Here is a 16693-nt window from a genome sequence, read left to right as displayed (position 1 = left end):
TGAGGAAGAAGACATAGATGATGAAGACATCCTTCATCAAGGGACTTTTAATGATGAGGATGCTGAAATGTACATAGACATAGATCTCTTTGGGGCTACTGATCTTAATGAGGATGATAGAATAGATAACGATTTTTAAAATGATGTATCTCAATGATTATGCAAATAGTTATGACATATTTGTAATGGGTTTATGACATTGAAGGTCCATTCATTGTTTACCATTGTTAATGTTTACCATCATAATCACTACTGTAGGAGCAAGTTGATATAGTTTTACCAATGTTGTTTATCATTGTTAATGTTTATCTTATGGTTCTTTCATTCATTGTTTACCGTGTAATTTTCATTTCGTACAAGTTTGTCATATGGTTTTTCGTCCAACAGGCCATGGGTGACTCACCGCCCTACGGCGACTACAGTCCAGATTTCTCATTTAATCCTACAGTGCAGGGCATGAGTCCCCAGCAGTTATATGGTTTTCTTTCGTCCATGACTCCAGAGCAGAGAGCCATGGCTCAGAGTTATTGGGGTTCTGGAGCAGGGACATCTGCCTCACCATCTGGCTTCCCGACGCCAGTTCCCACACCCGTGGGTATTACAGTAGCTCCCACACCTCATACCACACAGCCTTCCACTCCTCTTACAGCTCGATCTACCACCTCTTCACATAGACGGCGCTCACGTAGTAGGTCTTCAGGGGGAGGTTGTTGTGGTGGTAGTGCCACAGATGCTGTGACACCACCACCACGTGAGCGTCGTCCTTCGCTCTCATCTGTTGTTGATAGCACACCCATAGGGTCACCTTCCACTCCCTGGGGTGCACATGACCATGACAACAGCAAGATTTACACAATTAGGGATGGGGCACCAATAATGGATAGTGCAGGGAAAGCAATGAAGACACGCATTCGACAATTGTGCACTATACAGTTTCATGACTCTGTCATGACTAAATGGGATCAGCAAGACAAGGGGAAGAAAAATTATATAAACACAAAGATAAAGCAAGAGTTCCAGCCATCTGACCCTATGAATGTCGTCTCTAATGAGTGGATACAGTATACAGCTTGCATTTTGATGGGGCATCGTAGGTCAGAGGCGAGGGACGCATTTAGAGAGGGGAAGGAGAAACCTGTTTGGCTAGATGACAGGGAGTGGGCAGCCATTGCTCAGGAGCTCACCGAGACACCAGACAGGTTTCAACAACAAAGAGAGGCGGCAAGGGCAAGACTCCAAACAATAGGGGCTTCTCATCTCGGGAGTGGTGGTTACGAAACCATGCGCCATGAATTCGTAAGTGTTTGTAGCAATTTTATTTATTTAAATGTATGTATGTGGACTAAATGTTGATTTCTAAAAGTTATAATTGTTAATCGTGTGTGCAGGAGTTGGCCATGAATCGCCCACCAAGTAGGCGAGAGGAGAAGTACGCTCACAAACATGGCCTTGTGGCCTTGTTTGAGATGCTTGAAGAAGAAGGAGAGACCGTCAATTGGGAGGCATTACCATGATGTAAGATGACCTTCAAACTAATGAAATATGATCAAAACATTCTTGAGTATTAATGTTTAATTTAATTTCTTGTTTGTCGATCAGGAGAATATGCAAACGAGCACGGTTGTTTTTGTGCTCTATTGTAGACAGAATGGTGCTGTCTGTTTGCTGTTGTTGATCCTGCTCATTGCAGGCAGCTAGGCAACAGCCAGGCAGCACTATTCTGCCCAAAAAAAAATTTCTGTTACAGCGTCGGTATATGCCCCGGTACCGACGTCGCTATATTCAGTGGTATTTTTGTCGGTATTAAGGTCGGTATAGGCGCCGGTATAGGTGCCGGTATTATTACCCGACACTTATACCGACGCTGTGGTTCCGGCGCTTATACCGGCGCTTATACCGATGACGTGGCTTTTTTAGACCCCGTTAAATAGTGCCGGTACAAGCCCCGGTATTAGGCTAACATGTAGTAGTGAGTATATACGGGTAGTCACGGTCCTTGGAACTATAAGGTAAATTCCATCATATCTAGGCCTCAAGCAAGTCAGGGATTTCATACAATTGTGGTACTTCTAATTACCAATTTACAAATCTCAATTTGAATATCAATTTGTATGAATTTATCACGAGATTTATCACACAATTACAACCCTTTACTGCTTCTACATAAATTTTTGACATTTTTGGTTTCTCGATCGATCCTCATCAGCCAATTTGCTCTAATACCAGCTGTAAGATCGATCGATCCTCATCAGCCAATTTGCTCTAATACCAGCTGTAAGATCCCTGACCCCACTGCACAACAAATTTGGGGGATGCTAGTAGCGGAAGTAGCACTTCTTGCGCGGGGCAGGGTCCCACACTCGGGGCCTCACCCACGGATATCCAGACAAGAGACTAATCCATTGGTTCTTCCAAAACCGAACTCGAAAAAACTTCCCTTGCCCTGAAAACACGGGCGATTCCTCCAAGAAAACTTTTCTCTAATGTCACATCAAAAGCTTGAACTAACTGAACTGATCTGACCGAACCTGTAAGTCCCATAGTCAGATCAGGGAAAAGATTGTACTTGGATCATAGAGACCAACACTTTTTTCCTCATTGAGAGGCACAGCGGTTGATTCTTTTCCATAGAACAATTTTATCCAGGATTTACCTCATCTATCGTACTAAACAGAATTTAAGTCTCGATTTACGGATCCATCAGTCTAGCCTAACCCCATCCAATCCCATGGGTTAGCCAACCGCCCAACCACTGTAGTGATGGGATCCAATTCGGAATTTGGTTAGGTTTTGTCCCGGGTACTAGGGAAAAGAGTTCCCAGGCCCCCTAGCCGGATATTCATGCAAACATAAAACTAGTCACACCACTTACACACCCAATATGAACTTGCCTTTTTCACAGATTCAATAATCTTTAAAATAATCATTTCATGAAACCATAGTGTTACTGATCATAATCCTCTATTTATCAAGTTGAATCCTAATTTCCAATTCATTCCTTCATCGGTGTACCTATGGCATCATTGGCAAAAACTAGAACGCTCACCACCTATTCACTTAGGGGCCTTTTCAATAGTTCCTAGCTCATAGTACCCGACAATATAATCACATAAAAATAACCAAATGGAATCTCCGTTGAAGATCAGCAAGATCAACCAACAGATCCATATAAAAGAGCCATGGACTCATCCGTTGAGGACCACCAAGGTCAATCAACCACATCTATGCCCGAATTCAGAAAACAACTCTTACTCCTTGCTCCAATATCTTTCCCGACGTACTTGTGGATATCTTCAGCGACCCACAGCTCGAGCACCGTATGGTCAGCACACTCTAGGATCCTTTGCAGGTCACCTAGCGCTTCACTCATAGGCCGCTTCCTTGGTCCCTCATCCACTGTACCGGAAGCTCACCATTTAAATCAAACTGAGGCTGGTCAAGACCTCGGCCGACCTTGCTACACAAGATGTCCTCCGATGACTCTCCGTTAGCAGTTGCAACTTAAACAGATAGGTCTCCACACGACCTCATTCACAAGACGGTCAAAATGCTTTCCCAGCATTCTTGACATAAAAAAACAGTCATTTAAAAACAGATTTCACATACAATATAGTCCTAACAATATTTCCATCTTTTCTCATTACTCCGCATACCCCATCTTTCCTCATCTTACCACAATTTTATTTTCTTCATCGATCCCTATCACATCACATCATTCCCACATCAAATCACATCCTATTGCATCATCTATACATCCATCCATATGCATCCACATCATTCATACTTCAATCCACATTATCCACACATCCATCCATATTCATTTCATAAGCATTCCCATTCTCATCTAATCACATCTTTTTCTATCTCATCATTTATTTCCTCATTTATCCTCATCAGATCTCATCCACTTGCATCTACCCATACATCTCATCACTTCACCACTTATCGTTCATTCACATCTCGATACACATCACATCACATCACATCCATTCACATCCCTTATCATTCATTCACATCCCGATTCATATGCTAACACATTCATTCACATCCATCATTCATTCACATCCCGATTCATATGCTAACACATTCATTCACATCGTATATCATTCATTCACATCCGGATTCAGGTGCTAACACATTCATTCACATCCCAATTCACATGTTTACATCCTGATTCACAGGCTATCACATTCATTCACATCCCTTATCATTCATTCACATCCCGATTCATATGCCAACACATTCATTCACATCGTATATCATTCATTCACATCCGGATTCACGTGCTAACACATTCATTCACATCCCAATTCACATGTTTACATCCTGATTCACAGGCTATCACATTCATTCACATCCCTTATCATTCATTCACATCTCGATTCATATGCTAACACATTCATTCACATCCGGATTCACGTGCTAACACATTCATTCACATCCCAATTCACATGTTTACATCCTGATTCACAGGCTATCACATTCATTCACATCCCTTACCATTCATTCACATCCTGATTCACATGTTTACATCCTGATTCACATGCTATCACATTCATTCATATCCCTTATCATTCATTCACATCCCTTATCATTCATATCTATCCAATTTACATCACATCTCATCGCCTCAATTCTCGTTCGTATCCATCACATTTACATCCACATGTATTCTCCCACACATACATCCACATCCATACTTATCACATATACATCCACATCCATACTTATCATATACACATCCACATCCATACTTATCATATACACATCCACATCTATCCTTTCACATATATCCACATCCATTCTTTCACATACATTCACTCTTCACATACATCCACTTCTGTTCTTCACATACATCCACATCCATCCTTTCACATACACACATCCACATCCATTCTTTCACATACATCCAATTCTATTCTTCACATACATCCACATACATCCATCCCTTCATTCACATTTATCTGATTCACATCACATTTATCCATCCATTCATTCACATCACATTTATTCACATCACATTTATCCATCCATTCATTCACATTTATCTGATTCACATCACATCTATCCATCCATTCATTCACATTTATCTAATTCACATCACATCTATCCATCCATCCATTCACATTTATCTGATTTACATCACATCTATCCATACATTCATTCACATTTATAAAAATCAACTTCAGTGGGAATAACACTTTTATAAAAATCCCTTTATACATCTATTTATGCATAAATTCAATTTTAAGGAAAATAACACTTTCGAAATAAAATAAAAATAAATTCCTTTATGCATAAAATCAAAATTGATGCGAATAACTCTTTTGAAATAAAAATAAATTCTTTATGCATCTTTCTATGCATAAAAGCAAAATTGATGAGATTAACTTTTTTGAAATAAAAAATAAATTCTTTATGCATCTTTCTATGCATAAAATCAAAATTGATGAGAATAACTGTTTTGAAATAAAAATAAATTCTTTATGTATCTTTCTATGCATAAAATCAAAATTGATGAGAATAAATAAATTCTTTATGCATCTTTCTATGCATAAAATCAAAATTGATGAGACTAACTCTTTTGAAATTAAAAACTAAATTCTTTATGCATCTTTCTATGCATAAAATCAAAATTGATGAAAGTAACGCTTTTATTAAAAAATTATCCAATATGCATCTTTCTATGTGTAGAATTAAAATCTAATGCAAATAACTCTTTTATAATAAAAAAATAATCAATATGCATCTTTCTATGCATAGAATTTAAATCTAATGAAAATACCTCTTTTATAGTAAAAAAATAATCAATACGCATCTTTTTATGCATAGAATTTAAATCTAATAAAGATCACTCTTTTATAATAATAAAAATAATGAATATGCATCTTTCTATGCATAGAATTTAAATCTAATAGAAATAACACTTTTTGTAATAAAAATATTTCTACTATCCATTTTCCTATGCATAGAATAAAAATAACACTTTTAGAATACACAAACGATGAGGATTACTCTTTTTGAATAATAAAAGATAATACTTATTTCACAAAATTTAAGAAAATTTTTCCATAACCTCCTTTGTATAGCTGGCCATTTTTAAAATTTTTCTATTCTTAATTTACTTAAAAATTATCCCCAATTTGTTTAAAGCATTCTAAACTAATCAAATTCCACTTTTAAAAGAGAAACAATATGAAAAGTTTAATTCAAACAATTTGATGACTTAACTAGGATAAAGAAGGGCTGAATTTAAGAATGAGAGAGGGGGAAAGCCTTTCCAACAAGGCATAGCATTAGATTATCATTTTAAAGATAACAAAAAATTAGAAAACCATTAAAAGAATAAGAAAAAGTAGGATTTCTAACTTACATGAAATTCTGGGAGCTTTCCTTTGGTTAAAGGGATCTACTCTTGTTTGCAACAAGAGTGGCCACCAATTCTTTAGAAGAGGGAATGGTCAAAAACTAATGAATTATTAAGAAATTCACAGTTTTTGGCTCTGGGGAGGAGTAGAGTAACAGTGCATAAAACACTATTAACCATTTACAAAGGGGGAGGCTTCATTTATAGGAAAAAGTGAGCCTCTAACCAAGCAAACTGATTCTAGAAATTTTGGGATCAATTTGGTCAATTTTTGACCATTTTTAGGTCATTTTAGCTTACTTTATGGATCTAGTTGAAGCAGAAGAGAGGAGAGATGAAAATATCTCATTATTTGTGAGTTTAAAACTCAACCACACATGTGAAATAGGTGCCTCCTTCATGAGGAAAATTCCCCCACACTGAGGTGTCAAAAATGCATCATTTCTCTAAATATCTCTTCTTTTTTTAAACTAATATCCTTGTCCTTTAGTCAACTCTTCATGAGTATTTACTCATTTTTGGGGTATTTCTTTATTTCTTTAATTTATCTCCTCCCTACATTTGGATTAATCTAATTGGTCCCTCATAACCTTAATCTAAAATTATTCGAAAATCTGGACCCTTAGGATAAGGCCTTTTGAACAGATTATAATTGATTTCTAATGCACCTTCTGAAAGTCTTTTTGAACTTCTGTTTTGGGGGAATTTATTTTAATAAGAAGAGATATTTTTTCATAAAAAAATATCTAAAAATTGAATAACCTCTCGCTAGAATATCTTCTCTCTCTAGGCCAAAACAAGATCTTTCTTTTATTTCAGAGAGGGGAATAATTATAAGATCAGAAGGGGAGGTTCTTACACCTGTACACCTCAAAAGCCGAAGGGAGGAATCTTACACAGGTGGTTTGATGAGTTGGTGGTAGTAGCAACAAGAGTTCAAAAGAGATTAGGGATTAAATCCCCTACTAATAAGGATAAGGAGAAGAAGAAATCAAAATTTGATTTGAATAGCGAGACAAACAGTGAATCAGATGAAGATTCAGATGGGAATTCTAGTTCTGATGAATCAGAGACTTAGATGTAGATCCAGAAGATGAGGAGGACAGAAAGAAGAAGAAGAAATCTAAAAGCAAGAAGAAGGAAAAGAAGAAATCTAAAAGCAAGAAGAAGAAATCTAAAAGCAAGAAGAAGAAAAAGAAGAAATCTAAGAAGAAGGCCAATGACCCAAAAATGGAGAAGCTCATTATAAAAAGGATCAAGGAGTTGGGCTTAACAGCCACACCCCACAGGGAGTTCTGAAAAACCTTTTTGTTAAATATGTGAAAAAATAGGGCATAATACATCAGGTTGTTGGTATAACCCTAACTTTAGGGGTATAGTTCCAGAAAGAGGGAGGCAGAATGTGCAGGGGCATCAACCTGCAGTAAATCACATTATTGCAGAAGAGTCACTTGCGGATAACAAGAATTGATATATCAATAGGGGAATTGGAGACCACAATACAACAATTGGAGGCCACCTAGGTATGATAATTTTCGACCAAGGAATCCAGGGAGGCAAAATTTCTAACCACCTCAATGGGAAGGAAATTGGGGGAACAAAGGGCCAAGGCCACCTAGGCCACCACCACTCCAGCACTCACGCAGGATGCCCAGCCTACACCTTAACCAAATGTGATCATAGCTGAGGCTGTTGAAACTATGGAGAATAAGGAGGATCAGGTGGAAGTTTTGCAGATAGGATGTGATTGTTCTGTGGATGTATGACGGCAGAGAGTAGCTCTGATCAGAATTCCATAGCAGATGCAATGGCAGTCACCAGATCAAAGTTGAAGCTAAAATCCCCTTTGGACTGGACTGAAGAGAGGGATATCCGAGAGCAGCTGGCTGAGAAGATTCAAGATGTTCAGAAGGTGGCAGACACAAGAAGAAATCTGTGAAATGGACAGATCAGCAAAAAGAAAGTACAGAGGCAGATCCATTCTTTGAGGAGTTGATGCAAACTCTGATTAATATCAATTTGGATTAGCTGTTGAGCCTGGTCCCAATTTTCAAAGAGAAGGTGATGAGAGTAGTGAAGATTCCAGGGAAAGTCAAGGAGCATTTGGAGGGAATGGCTCAATCTAAAGTCTGCACATTGGATGTAGATGATGTTGATTTCAGTATTCCGACTATCAAATTGGAATTCAAGGGCAAGATATTCTCATGAGTTCTGTTAGGAGGCTCTAGGGTTAATATATTACTTGAATCAGAATTTTGGAAGCTGAAAGGAGTGGAGTTAGAACCTGAACCTTTCCAAGTGAAGATGGTGGATCAGAGGAGAGTCTAGCCTATTGGTTTGCTCAGAAAATAGGAGGCAATTATTTTTGGATTACCTTTTAGTGTTAACTTTGTGGTTGTCAAATTGGCGAATACAGGGGGAACCTATCCTATGCTATCAGGAAGGTCGTGGTTTAGATCAGCAAAGCTAAAGCACGACTGGGAGACGGATGAAGTAATTTTGAGGAAGGGGAGAAAGACTGTGAAGGTTGGTATGAATAATAAGGTGGTCCTAGATCAGAAGGTAAAACCTTTGTGTGCTTAGATAATTAGCTTGGCCATAGATGTTATAGATGATGAGGAGGAAAAGTTTTTACAAGAAAATCTGACATTTGTACCAATATTTGAAGTGGATGTAGCAGGTAATATGGATAGATATTGGTATACTAGACAGATGCAGAATGGTTGTCATCAAGTGCAGTGCCTGATGGAGTTAAAGGGTGAAGTGGAGATAGTTACGAAAGAGGAAGGGTCATCACACATTCTGGAAATTCAGATCAAAGACTCTGAGCAGAGTGCAGAGGATGCCATTAAGAAGACAGTGACTCAGTATGAGCACACCATGGAGAAAATATCAAGGGTTACAGAGGATAAATTGCAGGATTTAAATTTGGGGACTGAGGATCATCCGAAGATAGTCAAAGCTAGTGTACATTTGGAGGAGGATTTTAAGGAGTTGAAGAAGCTTTGCAGGAATTTATTGATGTGTTTTCTTAGGATTATGCAGACATGAAGGGGATGGATCCAGCAATCTATAAATATTAGATTAATTTGAAGGAGGATGCAGTTCCGATAGTGCAATAGAGATACATGATGAATACAAATTGTGCAAACAGGTAAAGAAGGAGTTGGATAAGCTGTTGAGAGTTGGTTTTATTAAACCTGTTGATCAGGTGGAATGGTTATCACCAATTGTGGTGGTTCCAAAGAAGTCAAGGAAACTCAGAATTTGTGTGGATTATAGAAAGCTGAATGCAGCTACTATTACATATCCATTTCCTTTACCTTTTGTGGGTACGCTTTGTGGATACGCTGCTGGATGATGCAAGACACAAGATGTACCGTGCTTTCTTGATGGATTTTGAGGATACAATTAGATTAGTATGGTAGAAGAGGATATGGAGAAAATAGCTTTTATCACAGAATGGGGGCATTTGTATACACAGTTATGAGTTTTGGTCTGAAGAATGGGCCTCCATTATTTTCAAAGGTAACTTTTAAAACATTTGAAGAGATGCTGGTGGATTCACAGTCAGAAGATGAGTCTCATATGAGCCCTAGAGGAAGCAGAGAAGGAGGCTGTCACAAAGTCTCAAACTGCAGAGATCGACATTGAAGACAAAGATACGAAGGTGTGGTTAGCGAGTGGGTCTATGGGAATTTTCCAATTTGCCCGAGAAGGAGTTACAGTCGAAGGAGAATGCACAGGAGCAGTGTGAAATTTTGCAGAGCCAGTGGCGGTTATGTATCTCCTGAGATACAGGTAACACCTGATTTTGTAGCCTCGGTATTTAAATTACCGAGGGTGTTAGATCAGAGGTTTCGTCAAAATCATAGACCCTATCATGAAATCTAAGTTCGGGATGCCTGAGGGTACAAGGGGTTATTTCATGGTTAGAAATGTGGAGGAGAAATGCAGGAGCCACTTCAAGTGGTATCTGGAGAAACTGTGTCTATTGGTGGTAAAAACCAACTATATAAGGATGCATTTTGTACAGCACAGAGAGAGGAGTCACTATTGACTGGGCGAGTTGGCTGCATGATGGAATTCAGGTGGTTTGGGAGGTGAAGGACAAACGCAGAAGACAATCAGTCAACAAAAGTTGGCGGTGTATGTGGCAGTACTGTTTGCGTATCAGCCGAATCCAGAGCTCGGGGGGGTCACTCGTATAAATATGTAAGTATCACGTGGGTTCAACAGAAGGACATTTTAAATATTTAAAACTTACAGAAATATATTTACAGAGGGGATTTATTTATTGTATTTTTTAAAAAATTTACAGATTTGAATAGGAAAGGATACATTATATTCACTAAAAAATTCACAGATAAGGGACTTTTTAAATAGGCCTTGAACGCACGTGATATAGAGGATTTACATATAGTGACCCCCCCGAGATCCAGAGGTGGTTGATAGCTGCAAAAGTACTCTTGTGGGTTTTGCACAGGTGTGGGAAGGTGCGCTCCCAGTTGAAGAGAGTAGCAGAAAACGCAAGTTAACCTGGGAAAAGGATGACACAGTGGAAGTCAGGAATGTCAAAGAGGAGGAGCAGGAATAGAAATCAGAGTCTGCAGGAGGGAATAAGGTGGGACAAAAACTGCACATTAAAAGGAAGAAGTTGGACAAGGAGGTTGTTTTTTGAAGAAGGTGTAGATGGAAGCCTCAGAGTGGAATGTGGGGACACCTTCTATGGTTCCACCTCAGAGTTCAACCAAAGTTGGTGTCAAAGGTCTGAAGTAGGTCGGGAGCTAAAGGAGGTGGAGGATGTAGTTTCAACTTTGATGTCCATGTAGAAATTCATGGTGGAACATGCGGTAGATTTGGTAAAGTAGCAAAATAAATTCTCAGAATTAGAGCAGAAGCAGGGTGTGAGCAATGATGTTACTCAGAAGTTGATTAAGGCTGAGGAATAGTTATTGAAGGCTAGGCTGGAACGAGAAAAAGAGGTGACGATACGACAGTCTAAAGAACGGAAGTACAAAGATATGTTGCAAGCTACTTAGCAGTCTGTGAAGGACTTTGGGATTGGATGAAAGGGATGCAACAACAAGGAGTGCATGCAGAGTTGGTAGGTTTATTTGAGAAGATGGCGAGTTTGGAGGCAAAGAACAATTTCCTTATACCAGAATCTCTCCATTGATGGCACTTGAAAAGCAGGTCATAGAAAGAAGAAGATATGGAGATGCAAGGAGTGTTGGTGTTTGAAGGAGATATAGATGTTTTAAGGCAAGTGGTGGGGCAACATTCTCAAAAGGTGTGGTAGCAATTTGCAGACAAGATGGAGAAGTGGATTGGCAAGCCATATGATTCTTTGAAGGTATTGTTCAGATTAGAGCCCCCGATGATGAACTAGTACGTAGAGTCAAAGCTTTGGAGGAGGAGAACACAAAGCTCAAGTCTCAAGTTGGATGCAAATTTGAGCAAAGTAGTAGTGGCGCTGATGACGGAACCAGAAACTGTGGTTTTCACCACAAAGGAAGAAGTAAAGGATGTAAAGGTTGCAGATCAAGCTGAAGAGCAGAACAAAGAGGAGGAAGCTCAATAGAAGATGTAGATTTCCTCTTCAGAGGATAGGGAACTTAATCCGTACGAGTTGGTACGAGTGCTGGATGACAAAGTCCAGAGCGCAAAAGCTTTAATGTCTACAGCCTTTCAGGCTATCCTTGATAATTACCAGATTAAGCACTGGCTGATTAAGATCAAACTTTTTGGTTTGTGAAGTCAATATAGTCGGCGGATCAAGGGATTGTGGGAATCGAGTTAGCCTCCTAGTACACTTAAAATATACGAGTTTTATGCGTGTAATTGTTTTTGTTGATTTAAAGTTGACCACATTAAATGTCTATATAAGGCATTGTCTTCATAATAGTTTCATTATAAGTCAATATAGTCGGCGGATCAAGGGATTGTGGGAATCGAGTTAGCCTCCTGCGGCTCAAGCCACCGAGCTATGCCAACAAGTGTTAGGGGCTGACTTAGGATACTCACTAGTTATTTACTTTTCACTATTTATCTGAATAGTCATCTTGGAAGTTCAGAAGGTTCTTTAGAAGTTCATCAGAATTTCAGTTAGAAAGTAGTTCTTGGTGTTTCCTCTAACGGTCATGAAGCCTATTTTGGTGAAAGATTTTGTAATCTTTGCAGATGAATGAAAGACAGTAGTGTGTTTTTGAGTCTGTTGTTTCCATGTCTGATATTCAGAGTCATGTTGTGATACCTCTCTTCAAGTACCCCTATGTAGTGTTTGCTATTTTGATGCTTGTTGAGTGTTGTTATAGTGTGGCTTAACATCCTCAAATAGAATAGCACTAAATTCCCTCTCCTTCAACAAAATTTTCAACAACAAGCTAATTCTCCAGGTTTTGAATTCTGGTCTAATTCTAGGTCTCATGCTAATTTCTTAGTATGGTCCAAGCCATGGATGCCTTGGTTTTGTATTAAATTAGAGTAAGAATATAATCACCTACACTAGTAACAATGATGCAAAGTGCATCTACATTGTGTCACTCCCATGCCCAAAGAAGAGCAACATCTATAGGGAAATCATTCTTGTGTTATCTCTAGGGTCAATGGTTTCCACTAGTTCTTGGTCCATTCTTAGAACGGTCTCTACTAGAAGCTCATAGTAGTAAGCAAGGATAGCATTGATTTTTAACTTTCAAAGAGTGTAGTTTGTCCCATATAACTTGTCCTCAGTGAAGGTAGGTGGGTGGATGCGAAGCACTCCAATAGTAGCAGTAGCAGCAACACCAGACCCTGAAGTAGACATCACTCCAATTTGCTTCTATGCAAAGAAAGAGTAGAATTTGTGTACTATTGTTGCTAAGAGCTCCTACAGCTCTCATACCATGTAATAATATAGTATAATGGAAAGAGATACAATAAGAGAAAGTACATTAGATAATGCAATAGAGAGAATGGAGAGAATTTTAAAATTATGATTATACCAAACAAGAGGCAGGTATAATAGGATGGTGTTGTCGACCCATATGCTATAGTGTAGAGCTTAGATGGAAATTTAGACAAACTATGAATTGAGAGTGTACTGCGAGTATACGGAATATATGCTCACAAGCGTTAGGGATGCCTTAGCTTGAGCCAACTATGTTCATTTATAGTGCTGCAGGTAGTGCGGTGGATGCATTTAAGACATGGGTGGTTACGCTATAGTAACACAGCTCATTGCCTATGTATCCATTACCCATCCCAACCGACCACCGCCCACTAATGATGTAATTAGTATTTTAGGGAATATTCTATGGAATATTCCTTGAATCCCCAGCTAACACTTGTACCCCTCATCATCTCCTAACCATCAACGGTCAAACTATGATCCCTTCCAGCATCTAAGTTGGGGTTCCCACTAAATATATGTGCACCAAAGGCCTCTCCTCATAATGGGAGGCTGTACAAATAAACACCATACATCAATGTAAGATACATGGTGAGAGGCAGGCATTGAACATATACTAACACTATGAAGCTAAACCCAAGCCCAAGAACACCTAGCAAAGATAGCTACTCAAAACTGACAACTCTTCTCAACTCCCAAAACTAAGCCCAACAAAAAAAAGTACCTATGGTTGGAGTGTGCATCTATGTAGCTGTTTGGAATGTGCAATGCAATCTTGCCTAAATATCCCTCCCACTGAAAGGCTCAATGTTTATGCACAAGACATGTGTGTATTAAATAGAAATAGTCATATTCAAAAGACACAATCAAGAGAAAATGTGTATATCAATGCTAATATATTTATGTCACCACATATAAAATTATTTTCATCACACACTTTGACAATGAGTAATCTTGTTTGAATGTGTTATTATTAGCATATGAGAGTGTTGCAATTTATAAACAATGGTATTGAAAAAAATATCTTATATCAAACTTTCTTGGTAAGTGTGAAGGTTTGCAAGCTCCTTCTCCTTTCATTGAGTGTTGTTGACTTCATTTGTTATTGTCAGGGTTATTGCCATTCTTGAGTATGTGTGAATCCTCTCAATGCTCAAGGCACAAAATCAATGAACTTATACATTTTTAGTAAGCCTTTTTTATGTGTAAAATCACAAGAGAATATGTGTATGCCTTCTTTTAAGAGGTTCTCACAAACTATTGCCACATGCTGTGGTGTAATAAACCCATATAATGTTGCAAAGCTTTGCATATAAGGGTTTATATTCAACGTTGAGCACAAACTGGTACAGTGTATCTCTGTTGCATCTATAAACACGTGGGTTGATATGCTAGCTGATTGTTGCGTTTGCATTGTTTTACCATTTGCTGTTGATCTGCGCTGGCCTGGCTGTGGTTGGTGGTGGCTGCAGTGCTATACGCGGTGCTCCACCGCACATTCTTGGCATTGTTTTATGTGCTTGCCACCTTCAACACTTGTTTTTCCACCAAAAGGGCGGCTATATGCTGCTCTACCCCCTTCTCTTGGCTAACCATTTTCGACGACGATGTCCCTCCCCAAACACTAGAAGCGCCTTTGTGATGGGTTTGCCTCTCTAAGAAACCTCATTTTGATCACTTTCACTTCCTTCTCTACTAGATAATTCTCTCTCTCTCTCTCTCTCTTTTTATAGAGAATTTCAAGGCCTGCTCATCATAGATGGCATTCTCCTCAGCTTGGCTCTTTTTCAATCCGACAAAAAAGGTAAAGCTTGGTAGTAGATAATTCTCTCTCTCTCTCTTTTTATAGAGAATTTCAAGGCCTGCTCATCATAGATGGCATTCTCTTCAGCTTGGCTCTTTTTCAATCAGACAAAAGGTAATATCTCACATTGGGCATTGAAGGCCTCAATCTTATGCGTTTTCGATCCACACAACTGTCAAAAGGCCGACCAAGTGATATCATCATCGATGTGAGATAAATATTATACGAGATGCACATGTAATGGTAGTAAATGGACACGTGCGGACGCAAAACACATACATGCATGCAATAACCTCCTCTCGAGGATCCAAAAAAATGCAACAACACACACCAAATTGGCCAACATGATCAAGAGTTGCAATCAAAGTCTTCCCCTAGAGGTGTTGCGACATTTTCCCATCATTCCTTGCATCCAACACATGTTCAAGTGCAAATCTGTTTGCAGTGAAATTGATAAAGAGGTGGAATCAAAGTCTTTAGCATGAATTTGATAAATACTGGGACCCAATTCTTGATATGCCTCTTTGTGGATTCCATCCATATATGCTACATGCAAGGCTTAGGATACTAGACAAGCTTCTCATGTTGCACATCATCAACTATGCATGGAACATGGAGCTGAAAGAGAGACGTGCGAAGGAGATCGTATCAAAAGTGGGCTTGCATGGATTATCAATTAAATTCACAAAGGATGTTAAGACATCTGACAAAGGTTTCAAAAGTTAAAAGACTTATAATGAAACTATTATGAAGACAATGCCTTATATAGACATTTAATGTGGTCAACTTTAAATCAACAAAAACAATTACACGCATAAAACTCGTATATTTTAAGTGTACTAGGCATAGAGCCTAGTTAATAAAAAACTTTAAGCCCACATAATTAAAAAAGACTTTACACACACTAATAAACCAATTTTACATGGACAAACATAAGAATCTTAAAATTTCACGTTAATGAATTTTACAAATTCATTACAGAAGATCTTGTACATCCTGCTTGATTGAGCTAACACGGGGAGACTATAAGTCAATGCAAGCCACAAATTTCTCTGCCCTATGCTGTATCTTTCTACCATCCATAAAAGTGAAGATACCATATAGCCCTAAATGAAGAACTAGGTACTCTCTCATGTTTGACAAGTTTCAATTATCATTTACTATAATGTGGTGCATGTCATTTTCATGCAGCATTATTGGAAGCTCAACTTTTTGCATACTCATGGTATCAGAATCTAAGGGCTCCCACTCATTCCCTAAAATGAAAAGCTAGGTACTCTCTCATGTTTGACAAGTTTCAATCATCATTTTGTTACCATATTATAGTAGTGATGTGTGTGAACACACTTAGGACCGCCGGGGCACTTTTTCCCTCACTAGGAGGTTTTTTCCCCCGTGCATTGTATATACGCCCATTATCTTCTAGGGCTTGTTATCTTTCATTTTTGGCACTCATAATACACTACTGTGTTGTGCTCAAGCTTCCTCATCTTCTTGAAGTTGTGTGTGCATTCCTGCAACCCTAATTCCAACAATTGGTATCAGAGCAGGCTTCCTCCTCCCGGGCAGCATCACCGGCACCTGCCGCTTCATCTCCTCCGATTGCGACGAGGTTTCACGAGCGTCTGCA

General features: G+C 38.8%; 1 protein-coding gene across 1 annotated transcript; it reads left to right on the top strand.

The window, feature by feature from the left end:
- The first annotated feature begins 1080 nt into the window (after positions 1–1080).
- Positions 1081–1547, top strand: LOC147616066 (uncharacterized). The gene is made up of 2 exons (XM_086777925.1): positions 1081–1296; positions 1389–1547. Exons 1-2 carry the CDS (start codon positions 1081–1083, stop codon positions 1512–1514), a joined length of 342 nt encoding a protein of 113 aa, XP_086634051.1. The 3' UTR covers positions 1515–1547.
- The last annotated feature ends 15146 nt before the right edge of the window (positions 1548–16693 follow it).

The sequence above is a fragment of the Cibotium barometz genome, chromosome 39 (assembly GCF_041138505.1).
Source record: "Cibotium barometz isolate CiBa-2024 chromosome 39, ASM4113850v1, whole genome shotgun sequence".
Classification (NCBI taxonomy): Eukaryota; Viridiplantae; Streptophyta; class Polypodiopsida; order Cyatheales; family Cibotiaceae; genus Cibotium; species Cibotium barometz.
This window is presented reverse-complemented; position numbering and strand designations above follow the sequence as displayed.

Coding starts and splice junctions, on each gene's coding strand:
- LOC147616066 (XM_086777925.1), top strand. CDS start 1,081: ATGGGGCATCGTAGGTCAGAGGCGAGGGACGCATTTAGAGAGGGGAAG. Junction 1,297..1,388: donor AAACCATGCGCCATGAATTC/GTAAGTGTTTGT, acceptor TCGTGTGTGCAG/GAGTTGGCCATGAATCGCCC.